The sequence below is a fragment of the Microplitis mediator genome, chromosome 1 (assembly GCF_029852145.1).
Source record: "Microplitis mediator isolate UGA2020A chromosome 1, iyMicMedi2.1, whole genome shotgun sequence".
Taxonomy (NCBI): Eukaryota; Metazoa; Arthropoda; class Insecta; order Hymenoptera; family Braconidae; genus Microplitis; species Microplitis mediator.
Window position 1 is genome coordinate 19,894,263 of NC_079969.1, and position 21,562 is coordinate 19,915,824.

Below are 21,562 nucleotides of genomic sequence, written 5' to 3' on the forward strand. Positions count from 1 at the left end.
CATTTGAATATGTAATCAATACGAAGAGTTCAGTTCATTTAATTTAGTTGTATTTGGCCGATGATATTTAAATTTTAATTTTTGTATTTCACACTTCAAATTTCGAATATTATTTTTAAAAAAATAATCAATCGGAGTTACAAATTAATTTGCCTCAATTTACTACCCAGGTGGCAAGATATTACAATTACTTTGTAATACATTATAATGTGTTGCAATACATATATGATTTCGTCGATTATAATAACATTTGTAGTGTCATTATAATAATAATTATAATAAAACATTATAAGAAACAGAAAAAAAAATAAAAATGATGCAATATATATTGTTGTGATAGTAGAAATCAGAGAGGATGACTGAGGATAGCTCGAGATAAGTTTCTGTGCTACCAATAACTAAAAATTATGATCAGAAAATTCAGCAGCATCCATCAGAATGTCTTTTATCCTTTTACACGAAAAGCAATAATTGACAGGACACTAAAAGGCTTCGGTGCTGTATTTTAAAATCTGGCTTTTTCGATGTTGTGAGCCTGGTTATTATCATAGATCAATCCTTAACTATCCTCTGAGTCATTGCTACGTCGAACAAAAATTAAAGACACGCCAAAGTTTAAAAATTATTCTGAACCGATTATTGATGTGTGTAGTCGTCAATGGAAAAAAAAAAAAATTAACTTTTTCTTGTCATTGGTTAATACGATTTATATGACTAATGATCGTCCTAATTTATTTATTTAACTTACAGTTTAATATCTCGTAATTATACATTGCATCCATTTATTTTTTTCTGTTTTATATAGCTTTACAATAACTTTCGAAACAAAGAACGTATAAAATTTTTCTTCCAAGATCAAAGTCGTATAATTCATATGTAAACGTTTTATAATGACTCATAAATTTACATGTATTTTAAACATTGTACGGAATTAGAGTTACTCCTTCAGATAATACTTTGCCTGTTACTAATTAACAGACTATTTAAAATTAAAATAATTTTAACATTCTATCGCTTTAAAAAAAAAGAATAAAAAAATATTTTACAAGTGTATATTTATATGCCTCCTAAATTATCAATCAACTGAACTCTTAGTATAACTAATTATTTAAAATTTTTAAATTACAATAATAATTTTAATTATTACATATATTCGCGGTCAGTTTTTTCGTGTTAAAATCAGACGCCGGCGAGTTATTTAAATATCGTCACACGCGGCGTCTCTCTTAAATCATCGACCATCAATAATAGTAATTATTCATTAATTTCACAATATAATTTTTTTTATCTCAATTATTTAATCAGCGACTAGTATACTCGTGTAATTATTTAATGATAACTATTAATTAGCTATACACCAAATTGTTAAACATTCAAACAGTTAAATGATAATAATAAAAACATTATAATTAACAAGACAAGCTTTAATAACAATGCAAATTAAAATTCATTAATTAAATCAATAAATTGATTAAAAATGTAATTTATTTTTTTTTATAGAAAAGTGAGTCAGCTAATTAAAAGTAAATTATAAAATAATAATTTCAATAGTTGCAATTAAAATATATACATTTCACTCGCATACAAAACGACAACAATCGTTTTAAATTTGCCGTAAAAAGCTTGAGAATTACCTTTACTTGATTTATTAATAATATCGTACTGTTTCTCTCACTATAGATAAAGATAAAAATAAATCTTTAATAAGAGTCGGCGCTTATGAGTGAAGTACTTGCTTATAATATACAATTAATAATAACTAAATGATATATATAGTTAAAATAATATTAAAATCTGCGTGGATCGGACCTGCCGAGATAACCGCGCGTGACGAATTAATTAACATTATTCAATTTGTTCTGACATTTATTGAAAATCTAACTTTGTATATTTATATATTAGTAATTAATGTATGTATTGTTTTTTAACATTTATTTTGCATTTAGGTATTCTTCTAATGGATACTTTCTGTTGCCTAATTTACATATTATTTAACCCATTCATTGGTATTTTGCTGATACCAATAAATAATTACAATTATTTGTTATTAATAATGATAATTATAACAGCATGATCTGGATATTTTTTAACGAATATTTTTATTTCAATATTCTTCACCTGTGTACTATTTATTGATAGTACTGTTATATATTATTTTTATAATTCGTAAATTTTCAGTTCTATTAATATGAAATTTTAAGATTTTTTTTTTTCAGTAACAATAATTTTTTTTTAATGACTGATTATTTAAAGATCTTAATATTATTTAAGTAATGGTAAAAATAAATTAGTTTGAAGACTTTTAAAATTATCAGTCATTTAAAAATAAATTAGTGATATATATTTTATCAATCAATTACTTCGTGAACTTTAAATTCAATAAAATAAATAAAAATAGTAATAATAATAATAATAACAAAAAATTTTAATAAACAAAATTAAATATTTTAAATAACTTAAAAATTACTAAAAGTATTTTATAATTATGATTGCATTGATATTCAAACTATATATTACATTTATTTATTATACAATAAATTTTACTTTGATTTATTTTTAATTTTTAAAACAATGAACATTAAAATATTTGTTTTTGATTTAGTAATCGGCAAAATTTTCATTTATAAATTTAAACCCAAACAAATTAAATAAATAAAATTTTAATGTATGTTTTTTTTAAATTTAATTTTATTTTAAATAAAAATAATTAGTTTGTTGTTTAATATATCTCAAGGTTCAAACTTTGCTGTATGCATAATAACAATGTATCTACGTAAACGCATTTCATAATAGATGGAGCGTCATATATTTATACATACATATTTAAATAATTTATCTTGCATTTCTTAGATAAGATTTTTTCTTTATCATTAAAGTAGTCATTGTAACACTTCGTTTTTTTTTTTTTTACTCTTAATTATTATTTTTTTAAATATATTCTACTTGATAATCAGCAAGTTTTATATACAGAAAATATTTTCATTGCTGTTCACGTATTTAAATTATTATTTTTTATTCAATTAATTAATCAATCGTATAATAGCTAATTTATGATCCCTGCTAATTTTATATTATTTTATTCTACTTCTAGAGTGACATTAATCTTTTTCTCGAAGTATTAAATAATATTTTATATATATATTTTAACAAAAAATTGATTTATCATAAGATCAGTCAGTATTTACTTTGTATTAATTTCAAATTGTCAATCAGCTTTTTCAATTACGTATATTAATTTTGTGTTGACTTATTACGCATTTTTAAAAAATGAAAAAAAAAAAAAAAAAAAAAAAAAAAAAAAAACATGAACAGCAATAAAAATATAATTTTCTATTTATATAATAAATCAATAAATAATATTAATAATCAATAAAATAAATGATTAACTCTAGTCTATTATTTTTAAATCATGTTAAATATAATTTATTTATTATTATTAATATTATTATAATTATTTATTTTTGTTTACTTATTTATTTGATTAATTAATTAATTCATTAACTTAATCAATTAATAGTTAACTTAATTAAACGTGATTATTAAAGTTAGATTGTTGAGCACAGTTATTTATTTCTATTAAAGACTTTCGGGAGGCGCTATGAGCCGAATTAATGTCTGCAAATTCACCGGCCGACTTACCCTTTCGCGGCAATGTTGTGGCTTCCCCGAGTGACGGTAGTTCCCGCGGCTTCCAAATTGGTGAACCTGATAATAACGACGTACAATTGTTTTTTTTAACTTATCAATCACGTTTTATTTATTTTTTTTTATTTTATTCATTAATTACCACTCTCTGTTCGTCGCGCTGCGGCGTTTCGCCGCAATGTATTTAATATTGCAGTGTTGCGAAGTATCATAATAATGATTTTTAAAAATTAAAAACACACAAGCTCATACGATTAGACAATTGTAATTTTTTTTAGAATTTATTTACTAAAATTAAAATTCTGTATTAAGTAAAGAGATGAATTAAATGGGATGAAAATGTGTCGCTGGTGGTGACTGGCAACACTGCGCAGGAAATCCGAACAAATTCAACGCCCGAGTTTACTCGCGTCAGCGGCAAATCGCTACGTTTCTCAGATTTTCTAACAAAAAAACTTATTTTTTTAATATTTAAAATATCGGTAAAATAATTATCACTCATTCATTCGATACTAAAAAGTATAGTAGAAAAACTCATAAAATTTCAAAAGACTAGGAAATCTATTTTCTTCATAAATAATCTTTTAATAAAAATTGCGGCGCTGCACTCATAGCGCGACGGGCGAAGGGTTGAACAAATTATTTGCTTTACTAAATTATAGATACTATAAAAAAATATGATAAATGATTTTAAAAAAGGTCTTCATTCATAGGCGCCGACTTATTTTGTTTTTAAATAATAATAATAATTAATTATTTATTATAATTATAGACTGTACGCAATTAAATATATTATTTTATTATTAATCATTATCAAAATACTGAATATGATTAAAATTATTGCTGTCTACATTATTAGATTATAGATTATAAATCAAGCTTTCTCACTTGCCCATTCTATTTACGGGCTAATTATTTTATTTATCAAGCAATAAATATTTCATCTGTTTACTATGCATAGAAGAATTAGATATTTGTAATTATATTTTCATCTTCTACATATTGGGTATCCTCAACCTTTTTATATACAAAAAATAAATATAATCAATAATAATAATTAAAAAAATAATAATTGCAGTTAATTGTTTTTTATTTTTTTCAAACAACTTCCCGTATAAAAAAGAAGTTTTTAAAATATTCCGCATGAGAAACTTTAAGATTTAAGACAATTCAGAAATTAAAGTTGAATTTAAAAAAATTTGAAACTAAAGTCGATTTAACACTTTTTGTAAACATTTTTTTTTAAACTTTTTGAAAAATTTAAGGTACTTGACCATCTTGGAAAGCTAAAAACACAACATTTTCAATAATTTTTTTTTTTCAGGCCCTGTATAAGATATTAGAATGATTTTTTTTTTTTTTTTTCAAAACTTTTATTTGAAGCTTATAGAATACAAAAATACTTGATTTTTTTTTTAATTTCATTTTTTAGCGGTTATTCAGGAAGCACCAAAGTCGAGGCCTCAAAAAAATGGTGTCCCACGGCGGACAGTTAATCTCAGGATTGGTGAATTCGGAATAAAAAAAAAACAACATCTCTAAATGATAGACCCCCTACGTGACAATTCACCACAATTTGCCAAAAATAAAAAAATGGCGGATGTTTGCAAGAGAGGTTGAAAACATCCCCTTTTATTCACTATTCTATCCTAAAGAAAAAACTGTTATAATTAATTATGTTTTGCCAATATGATTAATTGACTTACAAAACATCTCAACGAACAAAACAAGACTAAAATCATTGAAATCGGCCGAGCAGTTTCGGAGATTATCTGTCCGCCATTTGAAAAAAAGGCGGGGTAGTTTCAAGACAAACGCGTTTAAAGTTTTTACTCACAAATATGGAGTGCTGGAAGCGCGCACACACTTTCACAAATTTCTTTATGTTAGAATTCGAATTAAAAAAAAACCATTCTTGGAGGTGATTTTTAAAAGTACAAGGATTGAGAAAATGCAAATAAAGTCGATTTTTTGAAATTTATAAGGTGGTCAAGTATCTTAATTGAAAGACTTTTTCAATAGTTCGTAGAAGATTTCTTGAAAACATCGTAGAAGCTTATTTTTAAAATTTTTATTTGAATAATTATCGGTCATTCTTATTTTTAACTTTTTACGAAGAAATAAAAAATTTTAAAATAGAATTTTTGAAAATATCACAAAAAAATCCAGTTTAAATTGAAAAAAATAATAATACCGACGAGTTTTTATATATAAAAAATATTTATATATAAAAAATTTTATATAAAAAATTTATATATAAAAAAATAAACTATAGTTTTTCAAATTTTCGAGAACATTTAAATAGTCACAAATTTGAAATTTCTTTATGCAGAATATTTTCAAAACTTTTTTCTTACACGGATTAAATTTAAACTATTAATAAAATTCTTTTTGCTTAAAGTTTCTAAATTAATAAACAATGCAGCAAAATAATTATGTTTTTTTGTTCAAGGTGAAACGTGCCGGGAAAGCGTGCTATAATTGATGTTATTAGTAAATATATTATAGAGCTTTCCAACCAAATAAAATCCAGAAGTCGACGCCTATGATTGAGAAATACATGCAACTGATTGCTAAATTTTAAAAATACCCGTTACCAATTATTTTATTTAATTACTATTTTTAATCAATATATATTAATTTATTTCATTCATATAATTAATGATCCAATCAATAATTAATACGTAATCATTAACTTTTCTACTTTAACATTATTTATTTTGATAATTCTTTTGTCAAGATCTCGGGTTTAAATTATAAATTATAAGTTTTATTTAAGAATTTTTATTTTATCATCATTCTGAGGCCCCAATTAAAACTTATTCTCATTTTGTAGTTTTAAAATATTTTTTTAACAATTTTTCATTTTTGTCTTAAAAAAATTCTTTTTGTTCATTAATTTTTTGTTTTTTAAATTAAAAGTTTGGATTAAAATTCGATGTGTTAATTTTATTTCCCTGGCAAATCCGAATTACAGTAAATTAGAGGTAATTACCGTACTTTGCCGTAATTTACGGTACTTTAAAGAATTACGGTATTTTACGGTAAAATACGGCGCTTTAAGGCAAAAGCACGATATTTCATAGCAAAACTACTATATTTATACCGTAAATTTGCAGTAAGAGAACGGCTATTTACCCTAAAATTGCGTTAACCCTGCGGTATTGTACCTTAAGTAAGCTTACAGTAAAAATGCCGCAAATTACGGTAAATTGTCGTATTTTTACTGTAATTCACTGTAAAATAACATAAATTGCGGCAAATTTTCTGGAGAAATACCGTATGTTAGGAAAAATGCGGTAAATTACCGTAATTCCGATCCGCCAGCGATATATTCTTTCAAAAAATTAATAAAATTATACAACTGCAGTGAAGTTAAAAATATTTAGGGCTTTTAGATAAAAACAAAAAAAAAAATATTATTTTTAATTTTCATAAGTAATTGAATCTACGGAGCTGCATAACTAAAGGATTAAATGAAATATTAACAGTAGTTTGATAAATATTAAAGATTAGAGATGTACGAGAAGTTTTCTAAAAGAATTATCAATCTATCTTTACTAATAGAAAAAAAAAACCTATCGTATGCTACATCATTGCAACAAAAGATTATAATGCATTTCCAAACTAAAAATAATAGAAATAAATAAAGATAAATGTATATTTATGTATTCATTTTATCTACACCGGCAACTCATTATACGGATCGAAATGTTTAACTCGTTTAGGCAACTTAGCACGCCTCTTACCAAGTTCTTTGACTGAAATGGGTTGATAATTCTCTGGCTGATGTGAGGATTGAATGAGTCTGGCTTGACTGCCAGTGCTACCAGCTGAGATGGTAGATGTTGTACTCAGCGTAAGATGATTTGGTGTCCGCCCCAAGTTAGTCTTTTTCTCGCCTAAAAAAGCCTGGGAGTCCTCCTCACCTTCAGACTTTGTTCCTGAATCCATATCAATCTTTACTTCACCTAAAATTATTTATTGCCACACGAAAAATAATAACTTATTTAAAAAATATAAAAATAAATTGTCATTTTTATATTATATAAAAACGACAATTAATTAGCACCTGAGGTATCACTGATTGTTTTGCTACGAGTACGAAATGAAATTTGTTGAATTGGGATATCATCAACATCTCTGTCTTCAGAACTTTCGTGTTCAACGGATGATTTTGGATGACTGTGCTTTCTCCGTGAATTTAAAGTATTCGATAGTATTTGCTGTTTTACAACTTTTTTTGACAATGTACCAACTGTTCCTCCAGCTGATGATCCGGTTGTACATAGGGTGCCATTATTGAGACCTTGATGTTGCGATTTATCAAATTTTTCTACATGCCCGGTAGACATTCGCGGCGTCATTGTCATCGGCGGTTGAGTTATATTTGATTTTGTTGATGGTATACTCATATTTCGTACAGATTCACGAATTATTTGACGTATTGTTTTGAGGAATGCATTTCTAAATTCTGTGGTACTGTAAGCAAACAATTTAATCAATATGTTAATGATATTTATTTTTTTAAAATATCGAATAAAATCTATTTATCATCAGATCCCGGGCGGATTTGAATCAGGGTGGAAACACCGTGGAAGTGTAAGCACCGTGTAATCTCGGTGGATCCACGGTGACTTTGTACAATATTACCAACGTAGTTCCACGGTGTATCCACCGTGATTACACGGTATATCCATCGTGGTTCCACGGTGTACCCACTGGTATTTATATATGTAATCATATAAAACTTTATAGTTTAATTTCATATAAATATATAAAATTATATTATTTTATACATAATCTTACATATTTATTCATTCAGTCAAAAAACTTTTATATAATTTTTTATAAAATTTTATAAATTTATATAAAATTTTATATGATCATATAAAATTTCTAATAATTGAGGTCTAGTGAACTCTATCTTATAGCAATTTCTGAGTGAATATCATGCTGTGCAGGCTCGTGAATCATAAAATTTTGTAAAATAATTTAGATACGCCCAATTAACGTAACATTATTCGAAAAAACTGATTTTATAATGATTCATACAGCTTAAAAAGTCGATGACGTTTTTTAATTTACCGTATTCATAAATGTTATAAAGTATAGAAACTTTTTTACAATTTTTAAAAATAGGCTAACAAGACCATTAGCGAAGAATTTCAACTTTTCATTTATATAATTTACCAAAAAAGTAGTTATTGTCCCGCTATTAGTGGGTATACCGCTATTTGGCTCGTTAACATATAAACAATAATATAATTAAATATAACACAAATGAGAAAATCAATTATTTATTTGATGTCTTTAATTTCCTTAAGTTCAATTTTATCCAAATAAATAAAATCAACCTGTTCTTCCAAGTGTGTGATTCAGCACAGGGGATAACAGATCAGACTGTGAATTCAAAGTTCTGGGGATCGAACCTACGAGCGGCGGGATTTTTTTTACATAATAAAATTTGTGGATACACCGTGTAATCACTGTGTTTACACGGTGGAATCACGGTAGTCTACACCGTGTTATCATGGTGGTTATACCGTGGAATCGCGGTGAGTACACTGTGTTACCATCATAGGTACACCGTGTTTCGACCGTGATTCAAAACCGCTAGTGGTATAAGACAATTTTTTAAAGATGGAGTTTTAATAAATATCGACATTGTCTGTCTTATTTATATAATCTATGAGAAGAATACCCGGGAAAAACGATTCATATATGGTCATGTCTGGCCATATATGGCTCACATATAACCATATACAGCCATATATAGTTTCCAAATGTTTTAATATGTAGCTAGTTATGGTATATATGACTATGTATACCCATATATAGTTATATATCAGAGTACACCATTTATATTAATGAAGACAATAAATCCTAATTAAATCACTTAATTAATAATTTACAGATATTTTCAATCAGATTTTAAAAATGGCTATATTCGTTCATGCATGATTGTATCTAATTAGATATGATTATATATGATCAGATCTGGCCAATTTTTAGATCTGATTATACATGGACTTATATATAATTATACAAAATCATTTTTTATCAGGTTGTTAGAAATTCACTAGCTAGATGGCAGCATTTTCGCTTGCTTGGTCCGTCATTTAACAAACGGTCATGTGACAATCCTGTGACCATCCGATGACCAAAAAAAATGTCAATGACGGGACCGCTCGCATCTCGATCATATTATCACTGATAAGTACTTTTGTTGATGGTAATATAGTACATCCTATATTACATAGTGACAAAATTATGTACTATCAATGTTTCCATGAGTAATTTATCTTTGAATTTGGACTTGAACTTTAAAAAAAAATATTTGAATCATAAGTCTATAGAGTCTTTACTATATATCAAATTATAATATTCATATATTCTATCATATATGTTTTCACATATAAAGTTTTTTCATGCGGGTAATTATTAATGATAAATTTTCTTTCTTATATATAGTTAGTGATCTGTATTCTTCAGTCATTAATTATTGTATACTTTTCTAAGCTTAGTTTAGTCATCTCGATCACGTCGCACCGATGCTCCGGCTTATTCAGTTCCTATACAACAAACTCGGCTTATAGTTCACCATTCATTATTGTTCGCGATTCAATTGTTCTTTTTTACACATCAAAATCATTCCAAAATCTCAAATCGTGGCCGTGTATAAAATTATTACAGGTTATACTTATATTCGGAATCTGTGGTTGTCTGCGATGTGACGAAATTACAAATATAAACTTTCAAGACGTAGAAGACTTAAATGATAAATACCTTGTGTCAATCAATGACAACAAGCATGACTACCCTGGGAAATTTACAATCGGAAATCTTTTCTACGGCACGATTAAAAAGTATATTTTATTGAGGCCATCGAACTTAAACACTGACAGATTCTTCTTGAAGTATCATGAAGGTAGATGTCAGCATATTGGAAGACATACAATAGGATCAGTGTCAGCAAAGATTGCCGATCCTATCTATATTTGCCAAATCCACATCGATATACAATATAGCAAAAGCGAGGTAATTGGAAAAAAAACCTTAAATACAGAAATATACTTATATCACATTTACTCATGTTAAATTCCTTTTCAGCTCAAATTGCAGAGAATGGGTTTACTACAGCGAAGAAATTCGACTTTCTGGCCTAGTGTCGTAATATGCTATTGATTGATACTGTAAGTCATCGAGATGTCAAAAGTTTCATTTCAATTTCTGAGCTGAAATTATGATTTCCTAGGATACGTAGTACAATACATACTAAACAGATCAAACAGATTTAGTTACTTCCAGTCGATTAACTGTAGTGCAGTTTTCAATGGTTATTGATGTCTTAATATAATTAGATACAATGAGATATGACAATTGCTAAGCATTATCGTTAGGCCTGAGAGCAAGATCCTATGTTTAAGGTTAAAGTCATAATTTTTATAAAAAATATTAGTCATTGATAGGTTGGGCTTAAAACCTAGCAAAATCTTATAGCTTATAAATGATTTTTTATTAGGATAGCCTACGAAGGGATGAAGCTGATGATGATATGATTACGGCGAAAAATTTAATAGAGTACTCAGAAGATGATATTGGGAACTTAAAAATGATATTGATGATTGAGAGATACTATTATTCGATCATAATTTAAGATCTTTAAGTTTTTATTTTTTTTTTAAACTAATATGTGTGTTATATGTTCCTCTGTAAAATTTATTTACATTTTATTTCCTAATTTAATTGTTTGTTTAATAATAATAATTGGTGTCTATCGTGAAGCATATTGCGTTATGGTCACTGTCGTATGGTAATGTTGTAACTTTCTTATTTGCGATGTCAATTAATTCAATTCTAGGATCAGCGATACAGTAGTCCAAAAATGAGCCAGCGTTAGGGTACGTTGGTTCTAATGCAGGAAAGATTGTATGTTTCAGTGATATGTCATGAGTAATGCTCCAACTACGCAATTGCGCTCCTCTGTCATTAATCTTGTGATCACCCCATTCAGGGTGCCTAGCATTCAGATCGCCAGCAATGACGTAGTAAATTTTAGGGTCGTTGAGCTCGAAATCCTTAAACATTTTATTTAGTTTATCCAGAAAATTCTTTTTGTTGTTACATGTTGCATATATGCTGAAAATTAGAAGCGTGCAGTTAGATTGTACATGCAGTTTGATGATCGTGTATTCTATGATATGATTGTTTCGTGAGTTCGGGTAGCTAATTGTTGTGAATTTGATTCTATTGTTGATTAATATTACTGTTCCTCCTCCATTTTTTGCGTTGAGTCTATCGGTTCTTATGAAGGTATGATTATCGAAGCTGAGTTTATGTTTGTTATTCAACTTTGTTTCAGAGATCAGGGTAACATCAATGTCATATTTATTAACGAAGGTTTGGAGATCAAATCTACGTTTGTTCGCACCTAGAGAATTAACATTGATGGCACAAATTTTTATTTTATTATTTAAAACTGATGTTTGTGTGTATGCTATGTCTGCGGAGCTGTTATTCGCCATTAGTAATCATATTGTGACAACAGGAACTCGATTTTTCTCGAGTTTTCATTAATTTTTTTGTCCACTGCTGCGAAATGGTTTTTTAACATAACCATCATGTTATTTTGAAATTTCGCCATCAATTCTTCTACTTGTGAGAGACTGGTGTAGTTGTAGTTTGGTGCCCTGTTAGCATTCATGACATTTATATTTTTGTTGTTGTTCTGGGAACGGGTGTTATCTTGCCAAAAGTGCATACCTTGTGTCTCGTCTTCTTCTAGATCTATTATCGGTATTGTGTTATTTCTTGGAAGAGGTGGGTAATTATCTTTATTATTATTTACTCTACTAGCATATGATATATTTGGAATGACTGTGCTGTGTATTTTATTTACAGTGTACTCTTTAATGGATTTTTTGATGTTTCGAGCTTTGCGCTTAAGGTCATGTGCTGCAACAAGATATGCACATCCTCCGTACGATGCCGGATGATCATTGCCACCGCAGTTTGCGCATTTTAGATTTATTTTAGGTTCTTTGACAGACACTGGACAAACATTACCATCCTTAATTGGTCCATAGTTCTGGCCACATTTTACGCACCTGAATTCAAGCTGGCAATTTTTGCTGGAGTGTCCCACCCTCTGGCATCTCTTACACTGGAACACTTCTTTTTTCTTAATTCTTTCCCATCTCACTGGTTGATGGAGCATTCGTTTTATTCTCGTTAATTCAGCTGCTTTACTTTCCGGGGAAAGTTGTACCAAGAAGAAAAATTTTGTATTATCAGTCTTGTCAAACATTAATTTTGTGACACTTTCAACTTTGATGCCGTTAAGATTACGACTGCTTATATAACTTTTGACGTCTTCTTCTGAGTACTCTGTAGAGATTCTTTTAAGGACCAGAGTTTTAATTTTCTTTTCTTTTGGGGTATACGTGTAGTAACGTTTCTCCTTACTATTTAGCAATTTAATAATTTCATTATATGTTTCTATAGTGACAGAACTTATACTAAGATAATTATTGTTCCCTTGTTTGACCCAAAACTCGTCTTCCTTAATATTGGCATCTATTAATAATTTAACAGTATTTTTGGTAGATTCATTATACAAATGTATGGGCGAAGGCCGAGGCTTTGGCTTTAGTACGTTAGTATTTTGAGGTTGTTGTGGCTGTTTATTTAAGTTGGAGCGGCTGTCAGAAATCTGAGCTGTCTGTTTGGGTTGTTTACGTTTACTATCACTACTTTCACTATCTGCCACGCTCATGTTTTCGAGGTAACCAAATTTATTGGCTGTCGGTATCTCATTATCATCCTGCGTGCTGGTTAATTTCCTATATTTTCTTGGTTTGATAAAACCCGGTGGGTCAGCGCTTGTGTCTGCGACACCAGCGGCGCCATCTTTTGTAGAGTCTGTAGAGCTAAAGCGTGTTCTTGCTTTATTCAGGTTAGGCACATAATGGGACTTATTTTTATTAAAGAATTGTTCAAAATTTGTTGTGCTAGATAATTTGTCTAATTCTCTAGCTTGTTTTTTTAAGATCAAGTTGGCGCAGGTCCTCACTGGACCTTCTTGTGGTACGGTTTCCGTTCATCTTTATGGCCTCAAACTGTGGGTCGGGGAGCGGCGTCCCCTGACTCACGTAGGTTTTATTTCGTGAAAATAACTTGTTAATGTTGTACTTGTAACACTAAAATGAGATGAAATATACTCAAATATTCACCACAACTCACTTAACTCAATGCTATAATTCTCATTCAGAATTTGCTATTTAATTTGCGAAAATACTATGGGAAATGTTGTAAGAGCGAACGAGACACGTCCTCTCAGGCTAATATCTCACTTGAGACTGTGAGCAAAATGCTCATAACGGGAGTGCTGACGGGTTAAGAATCGTCATAACCTGAATGAGACAGATCAGCCTAGTGGACAGCGGTCGTACTTCATAATACGACGGTCGTGGGTTCGAGACCCGTCACGGGTAAAATTTCAATAGTACTTTTCAGTCAGTAAACATTAACTATCCTTCAATACTCACAAAATAAATTAATTTAAAATTGAATTATCATTATTTTTATTTTTTTTTCAATAATTCTAGGGATTGTGCTTGATCAGGCCTGATCATGCTTGGTCAAACATGATTATGCTTGCTCAAGCATGATCATGCCTGAATATTCGCCAGCCGTGAGCATGCGTGATCATGCATGAGGAAGCATAATCATACCCGGCCAGGTGTTGACCAATTTCCAAAATAATACCCACCCAAAATCTGTGAAAAAACGGCACAGTAAGATTTCAAGCATATGTGTTGATCTATTTTTAATGTCACACACTCAAATTTTATTTGAAAATATATTAAACATTTCTGATAAAAGGGTACCGTACTATATTTATATTATAAGATATTATGTCGGGGATGTTTTATCTATCGAGTATTTAGTCCGGGGATATTTTGTCTATCGGATAAAATGTCTTCAGATATTTTGTCGGGGATATTTTGTCGCGGATTTAATGTCTTTGGATTACGCGTGACGGAACCAAAATTAAAGGAACAAGAAAATTTTATAAATTTTATAGTGATTTTTGGAAGGCTGTATTATCGTGAAAAATGATCGTATCGAAAAAATAAAAAAAGCAAATTGAAGCTTGAAATCTCTAGTTCGAAGATCTTTCAGCAAAATAATTTTTTGAGCCACGGTTTTTGCGGAATCGTAAGAAATAGCTCGAGACAAAATTTTTCTAAATTTTTTGGTTTTGTTTTTTAGGTCTATGGGGCCGGGTAAATTTTTTTTGGAAAAACTAATTCCTAGTTCGTTTAGGAAATTTATCCAGCTACAATTTGCTTTTCCTTGTTTCTCCGTACGACAATTTGCTGCTGCGATATCAGCCTTCAAATGAAAAAGGATCCTTTTGTCTTTGATTATCGATATCTCAGCAACTAATGGTCGCACAGTAATCTCAAGGGCATTTTGAGAAACTTGAATAAATTCCCTATAAGCTCCATTTTCGACTTTTTTGAAAAAAATTTTTTCTTTTATCCTCAATATCAATTTGAAAAACCCACAAAAAATGGCCATTTTCTGGTTTTTTTGTCAACTCATCGCTACTTTGTAAATATTGATGGAAAGTTTAATGTTGCCAGGTGATTTTACAGCTTAATGTACCCCCAAAAGCTCTGGAAATTTTCAGATTGATCCATTGAACGGTTTGTCCGGGCCGATTGCTCAAAGTTTTACAAAACAATTGAAGGAACAAGTTTTTTGACTCCTTAATTTGTGTAATCATTACCAAAATGTAAAAATTAATTTTTTCGGATATTCTTTCATTTTTGCATTAGTTATTCAGTAAATGTAAGGTAAAGAGAAAAAAAAAAAAAAATTTTCCAAAAAACGAAAAAAAAAAAACCCCGAATAAAACGTAAAAAAAAACAATGTAAAAAAATTCTTGTTTTATCCCGTTTTCCGGAAATTTTTTTTGTTTTTCTTTTAACCTTACCCCAAAATCTATTTAGTTTTAAGTCTTGTTGAGACCTTTCGATTGCCACCAAGAACGTTTAAATCGGTTCATTCGTTCCAAAGATATCGTCGGACAAAAATAAGGTTCACACACACACATACACATATATATACACGGACATCCATCTGCGAATAGTTAGAATAGCTCCCTAGGACCTCAAAACGTCGACATGTGATGAAAACTCGATTTTCGAAAATCGGACCGAAACCAATAACTTCCCTTTTTTTTGAAAATTTTCAATTTTCTTAGCGGGAAGTTAAAAAAATCAGCTCTTAATAATTTTTTGTGCATTAAATTTTGAAATTGGACAGCCGTATATGAAATCATTTAATAATTATATAAAAAAATTGTTTCAAGAGAAAAATATAAAATAGTTAATCATCATTAATTTTTTGAAGTTGAAACGTTATCTTTTTTTTTTTTTTTTTTTTTTAATTAAAAATAAATACTCGATAACTTTAATAAAGAATGATGTATTGAACATTTAATAAGCACGTTAATGACTATGTTTCATAAATGATTAAGATAATATTATTTGTCCCATAAATGCGTTTTATATGTAACGAAATGAAACAAAGGAATTATTTAAAAAAATAAATTATTATATATAATTAATTCATCAGATATTTCCCTAAATTATTTAACAAAATAATTCCCGTAACAACTTAATAGTAATAAACGAAATGGAATGTTCGAATTCACATCACAATCAATAATATTCTTAATATCTAAAAATATTATTTTTGGTTAATACCATGTCTCGATTGACGTAAAGATCATTAAATGCAGCAACCAATAAAAAAATTTTTTTTTATCCATTCGATGTGATTAGTACTGAGAAAAACTTTGTAAAGCATTATAAGGTAGTTGGGATAGATAAAGACTAATGAGCATAATAATAACGATAAAAATAAAGTGTTTTTGGTCTTTTACTGGAACCCAGTACGTCAGTAACTATCAGTAGAATTCAATATTTCTTAAAAGTTAGACATGATGCCGTATAAAATTATTTTCTTTACTTTTTTTATTTTTGGAACTGAACTGATATTTACAACGAAAGCAATCGATCTGAGCCTACATCCACAAAAGTATGTACGAAATTTATTATTTTTTTTATGTAACTATACAGTAGACTCGCGATTTTCTTCTGCTTTGATTTTCTTCCGGTTGACCTTTTTTCATGTCATTTCTAACTTTAACTGCCTTATAGCTCCGCCCGCAGAACCCTTTCCATGCTGGTTTCCTCGTGATGCTTGATCATGCACGATTGAACATGATTTTACATGGTCATGCATGACTATTCTTGCCTTGTCATGCATGGTCATGCATGATTGAACATGTCTTTGCATGATCGTGCAGTCATGCCAGGATCATGCACGAGCATACCTGAATCATGTATGAATCATGCACGATCACGCCTGATTCATGCATGATCAAACATGATCAGGCCTGATGATTTTTTCCCGGGTTACCCGACAGTACGTAAGTGTTAGTGTATAGTAAGCAATGTACTCAAAAATTAATTTTTTTTAATAATATTAATAATTGACTAACTATGATCTTAACAGACTAATCTTTGCAATTAAAAATGTCACTTATTTTACAACGTACATTTTTTTTATTTTTCATTTTTCTGTATCCCAGTAATTTATAGATATATTTAAAGACAAATTAAAAAGTATTTCTTGTGCTCTTGCTATTTTTGCATTATTCAGTGAACCTTAAGATCAAATAAAATAGCTATTAACATCTTAAAGGAAAGTTTTTCAGAAATTTGTAATGAAAAAATGGTTAATAACAGTTTTGATACTACTTTAGATGAAAGCAATAATATAAGGACCTTGTCAATTAATATTTCTAATGATAGTTCAAATAACGTTAGTAATCCTATAATGGATGCAAATTAAAATAGTTATTACTACATTTTACATATTGATATGATGAATTAAATAATAAATATTAGATATTAGAATATTACGTTATGTTTCTTGAAGATCCTTTATTCTTGCAAAAATACACGAAACATTCACACAGACGTCTCCCCACCACCAATTACCACGCCTTTTAACCTTCTTTCAAACATCCCTGAGGACCGGAAAAAAATCGCGAGTCTACTGTAGTTGGTCCCATAACTTGTGGATACATTCAAAAAATATTAAAGTCAATGTCAGAATATATTATTTCAACTTGTTTGAAATAATTCCATTAAACTTTTTTCGAAAATTTTTTTTTAGTGCATGAAAAAATTTCTTTTTTGAAATCACCTGCATTGAAATTACTTTTCAGCCAGATGAAACGAGATAGTCTCAGGCCAATGCGATTTAGTGGATTTTAAATTCTTGGTTTTTAGTTCTTTAACTCACTAAGTTAGCAGTTTAATTTATATATACGCTACTGGTCATATAAATAGTCTCGTTTTACCTTGCTTCATTAAATTATAAGTTTAAATTCAGGTAAGCCTAAAAATATAGTGTTCGGCACGAGATAAAATACTATTTCCAACTCTATACACGGAAAAAAAAAATGTTGAAATTTACTCGAATTATCAATACTTTTTATTGTTTCAAATATTACTGCGTCGCCTGGGTGTGATTTTGTTGTATATTATAAAGTATAAGGTTGAAATATATAAGTGATCTGTTATAATATACTTATGCTCAAAGAAGAAATGTACAGGGTAAACACATAGTTTTTAAAATTTCAAATAGTAAAAATTACTATCAAGTTATTAGTTTCACCCCGATTTTCGAAAATTGAGTTTTCATCAGATGTCGACGTTTTGAGGTCCTAGGAAGCTATTTTGATTATTTTCATGTTAGCTCTTCATATCTTTGTAATGAATTGACCGATTGAGATGGTTAAGGTTAGCAATCAAAAGAGTTTGCTGGCCATCGACTTTTTAGAAAATTTCAAATTGATCGATCAAAAGGACTCTAAGATATAAAAGAAATATAAAGAAAAATATGTTGTTTTCAGTTTTTTTTTGAATTTTTCAGAAATGGCTTAATCGATTGATTCCAAAATCTAATCAGCTCTATAATTTAAGAAAACGCGTCGATTGCTGCCTCAACCATCTCAATCGGTTTATTCGTCCAAGAGATATCGCTCAAGGAAGAAATGGTGAAAAATGGTTTTCTTCGATTATTTCCGAAGCGACTCATCCGATCAATTCTAAAATCCGATCAGCTTTAGAACTCAATAAAACGCGTCAATTGCCACCTTAACCGTCTCAATCGGAAATTCGTTGGAGAGATATCGTTGGTAAAAAAATGGTAAAAAACGATTTTTTCGAAAACAACGGCATACAAAAGTATTTTCGGACTCGAAGAGCTCGAAAATGTATTCACAACAATGTTTTCGAGCTCAAGGAGATCGGAAACAACGAGGTTTTCGGGCTGGCCCGCAGGGTCAACCGATACACAGATTTTATGATTAGAGTAGTGATGACGAAGCATGACTTGATATGAGTCATACACGGTCATGTATGCTCATGCTAAGTTACTCTCAATTCTACAAAACCATTCTCTTTGTATTCTACATTCTCATCCATGATCATACATAATAAAACCCGATTTTACATGATCATGCATGACGTTGCATAATCCGTGCAGTGTCGGGAATGATCATTAATGATTAAGCTTGGTCATGCATGACGGTGCATGAATCATGCGTGACTATTCTTTCCTAGTCATGCATGCTCATGCATGATCGAGCATGATTTTACTTGGCTATGCTTTGCATGAATCATGTAAAGTCATGCTTGATCATTCATGATTGAGCTAAGCCATGGATGGTTCGTGTATGATATTGCATGAATCATGCACGACTATTCTTTCCTCGTCGTGTATGATCATGCATGATTGGACATGGATTTCCACTATCATGCATGACGAATTTTTCCCGGATTGTTAACGTCATCCTCATCTAAAATCTTCTTTAAATTATTTAATTTTAATTCACTCGAATTTTATCATTGATAAACAGCTAAAAATCGGAACTGGATCCGGAGTGAATACTAATTTTATTTCAATCCGAATTCACTTCTGTCCGGACATTGAATGCTTAAATAAATTTATATTGAATAGAAACAGCTGCTAGTTATAAACAAAATTACTTCAATAAATTATTGATTCAGATATTAATAATTAAACTTAAAATACTATGTTTCAATTTATAAAATGTTTTAGTAACTCACTAAGCTATAATTTCATATATAATGCATAGTGAAATTATTAAATCATTGAATATCTATAGTGACATAGTTTTTATGGGAATATTTGATATTTCGGTACAATATGAAATGTTATCTCGTGGTATGATTGATGTAAGTCATACGATAATTTGTGACTCAGTCGATTACATTTGAGCAAGTTCTATTATCAGCTGCTTCTAATTTTAAAAAATCATTTCGCGTGAATAAATGGAAAAGGAGTTCGTAATTATTTTCATTATCAACCTAAATATTAAAATATCAAAGACCTAAGCACACTATGTGTCAGTAATTTTTTTTATACTTAATATTGTCCGAAACTCCCCTTTGAAGTGGAATTCACTCCGTGGGAATTAAATAAATAAAAAATCATTCACTCCGCAAATTTTTCACAGTGTAAAGTAAATAAAAATTATTTTTTCATTACCTATTTGTATAAATTTTTACCGCTTAAGATAAATAAGAAATTTTTAGTTAAATAAGTTTTAATTATACAAATAACACACATAATTTTAATATATACATAAGTTAAAAATTTTAAATTAAACTCCGATGAGAAATGAAATATAAGCCATTTAGTAGTAAATGAGTTTGTAACGGTTTGATATATTTTTGTTTTGTCTATATATTAAAAATACTATATGTTAAGAATAAAGATTTTAAGAGCTCCTCCATAATTTAAAATAATTCAGTTGAAATCAATTGAAAATTAATGTTTTTAAAATCACTAAATTGATTTGGAAATCACAACACTAACTCCGATTGAGACAAAACGCACTATACTGTGAAAGCGGTGATATATTCACACACATACGCTACACTCATATTTTCCACAAATACATACGTAGTTTTCAATCCCAAACAAGCCATCTACCGACAAAACTTACCAAAAAAATATTTAGTACCGATTACCAAATATTTAGTTGGTGGAAACAAATATTTCTTTTACCATAATAAGATTTAATTGAGATAACAAAATGATTTATTAAATTATAATAAATTATATTGATGGACACAGAATATTTTGTTCTCCCAAATAAGCGACTAAAAATTTTGTTACTAAATCCATTTAGTACTCAGTATTAAATCCTTCTATCAGTGCATACATTATGGGAACCATTCCCATAATATATTGTAATTGTTACCATAAATTTCTCTCCGTGTAGGATAATTTTAAGAGAATATATTTTAGTTTTTTTCATTAAAGTATATATTTAAATTTCGTTTTTTTATTTTAACAGATCGAATATTAAAGGAAATGCAGCTTTTCCAATAAATACGATTGATGCCACAACTGTTAAGTCAAAAGAGTTTGAATCTACAAGTTTAACTAAAGATGACTCAATTCCTGTCTCTGCATCTATTAATATCCCATATGGTATTGAAAACGATAACAATAACAACTCTCTTGGAAAAAGTAATTCAACAACTCAATCTAGAACAAGTGCTAATGTAACAGAGAAAACTATTTCAACTATAAATAAATTTTACGATGCCGAGAAAAAGTTACATCCTACAATATTTGATTTCGTTGAACGTATTAGACACATTGAAGATGTTTCTTTAAACACTACAAAATCATCAACTCTGAAATCTGGATCTACTTCGATAATATATCATTACAATTCAACAGATTATGATAATCCTAAGTATAAGTACTTTGAGATCATTCTACGTGA

General features: G+C 29.1%; 1 protein-coding gene across 7 annotated transcripts in view; it reads right to left on the reverse strand.

Annotated features, from left to right (window-relative positions):
• Positions 1-3,369: 3,369 nt before the first annotated feature.
• The window catches only part of LOC130677493 (protein still life, isoform SIF type 1), a 149,877-nt gene continuing 131,684 nt past the window's right edge, over positions 3,370-21,562 (reverse strand). For 6 of the 7 annotated variants that reach the window (XM_057484513.1, XM_057484645.1, XM_057484586.1 and 3 more), the window contains 3 exons: positions 7,718-8,127; positions 7,395-7,616; positions 3,370-3,705 (listed from right to left, as the gene is read on the reverse strand). In XM_057484513.1, coding sequence (XP_057340496.1) covers positions 3,527-3,705; positions 7,395-7,616; positions 7,718-8,127 — 811 coding nt within the window. In that variant the 3' untranslated portion in view covers positions 3,370-3,526. The remainder of the gene's footprint in view (positions 3,706-7,394; positions 7,617-7,717; positions 8,128-21,562) is intronic. The other variant, XM_057484464.1, reaches the window with a different exon arrangement.